At 46.5% G+C, this 1,388-nt stretch overlaps 1 protein-coding gene across 1 annotated transcript in view; it reads right to left on the minus strand.

Moving 5' to 3' along the window:
* Positions 1 to 1,388, minus strand: part of LOC148728478 (uncharacterized) — a 5,646-nt gene extending 4,258 nt beyond the window's left edge. Inside the window, exon 1 of the mRNA XM_088724966.1 lies at positions 1 to 1,388. This exon is cut by the window's left edge and continues 4,258 nt beyond it. Coding sequence (XP_088581092.1) covers positions 1 to 1,388 — 1,388 coding nt within the window.

Consider the following 1,388-nt stretch of genomic DNA (forward strand, 5'->3'; position numbering starts at 1 on the left):
CAGGCTGGTGACTTCGGTTCTTTATACGTGGGTTCTTCTCCCTTTGGTTGTGAGTCGCTCTTGACGTACAGTGTAGAAGAATTCATGGGTGGATACTGTTTTGGGAATTTACGCCTGTTAGGTGACAGACATTTTGCTGGTTCCTCGTACACCAGGTGTTGTCTTGCTCTGACATGTTCTGAGAGCCATAGGTCAAGGTCAAACAAGTTAGGCCTTCCCTGACTTTCATGTTTCTGAACTTCCATCGCCCACTTTGATTGCAAAAGCTCAGGGAGCTTTTGAACAGCAATGTTCAAATTTGTCTCACTCAAGAGATCGGCAATGAATCTCTGTCTGTGACGGGTGACGACAGTTGACCTCAGTGCTTGGTACAGCTTCGTAAGACCAGTATGATCTTGAGGGCGTGGCGATGGCGTGTGCTTAAGAGCAGTAATGGCTGCACGCACAATCTTTCCAGAGTCAGCGAATCTTGCTTTAAGCATTCTAAGAGCCAATATGTAGTTTGCGCCATCTTCTCCAAGGAACTGGATTTCTGACTCTGCAGCACCAGTTAGAGTGTTCTGAAGATACGCTAAACGCTGGCAGTCATTGAGAAAGGGCTGATCATGCACAATGCTCTTGAATCTTCCAATCCACGAAGGCCAGGCAAGCGGTGAGCCATCAAATTTTCCAAGGTCAAATTTGGGAAGTGAACGTTCCATGGCAGAAAAGCTGCAGTGGTGATGTGCTGCTAGCTGAGGCTGAGAGATGACGCCATACTCGTCAAGTTGATCTATCCAAGTATCTGGAGGGGGTCCTGGGAAGTCAGGCATCAGACCCCATCTTGGGTGTGGCTGTAATGATGTTCCTGGTAAACTAGGCCTTGGTGACACAACTTGGTTGGGTACAGTCCAACCTCTCCAAGGGGGGCTTGGGGTAGCTGGTGTGCTAATTTGATTTGGGTTAAATGGGAGCTTGTAACATGTTGCAGGACTGGAAATTGAGTCGGTAACAGTTGTAACTGTTCCAGGATGAGTAAGAGGAACTTTGGGTGTGGTACAACTTGTAACTGGCACAGTGGTTGGATTGCTTATACTGGTTGTATCATGTGCTTTATTTTCAACAGTGTTTATGGGTAGCTGCTTTACTGGACTTGTTCCAATTTCAATTAGCTGATGCGCAGGCGGTGGCGAGATCTGAACAACTGAGGTTTGAACTACTGGGCCATCGCTCTTGGAGTTCTCATGGCTAAGTAATTTGTCAACATTCTCTTTTGAAGATTTCAAGGGTTCTGGTACAGAAATTTCTTCCACTTCTCTCACGAGTTTGACCTCCAACATAGCTCTTTCGGCATAATACATCTCAATATTGTCAAAACAATCGTAAACAGGGGCAAGGGCAGCCTCCAT

This window comes from Stylophora pistillata, chromosome 6 (genome assembly GCF_964205215.1).
Source record: "Stylophora pistillata chromosome 6, jaStyPist1.2, whole genome shotgun sequence".
Taxonomy (NCBI): Eukaryota; Metazoa; Cnidaria; class Anthozoa; order Scleractinia; family Pocilloporidae; genus Stylophora; species Stylophora pistillata.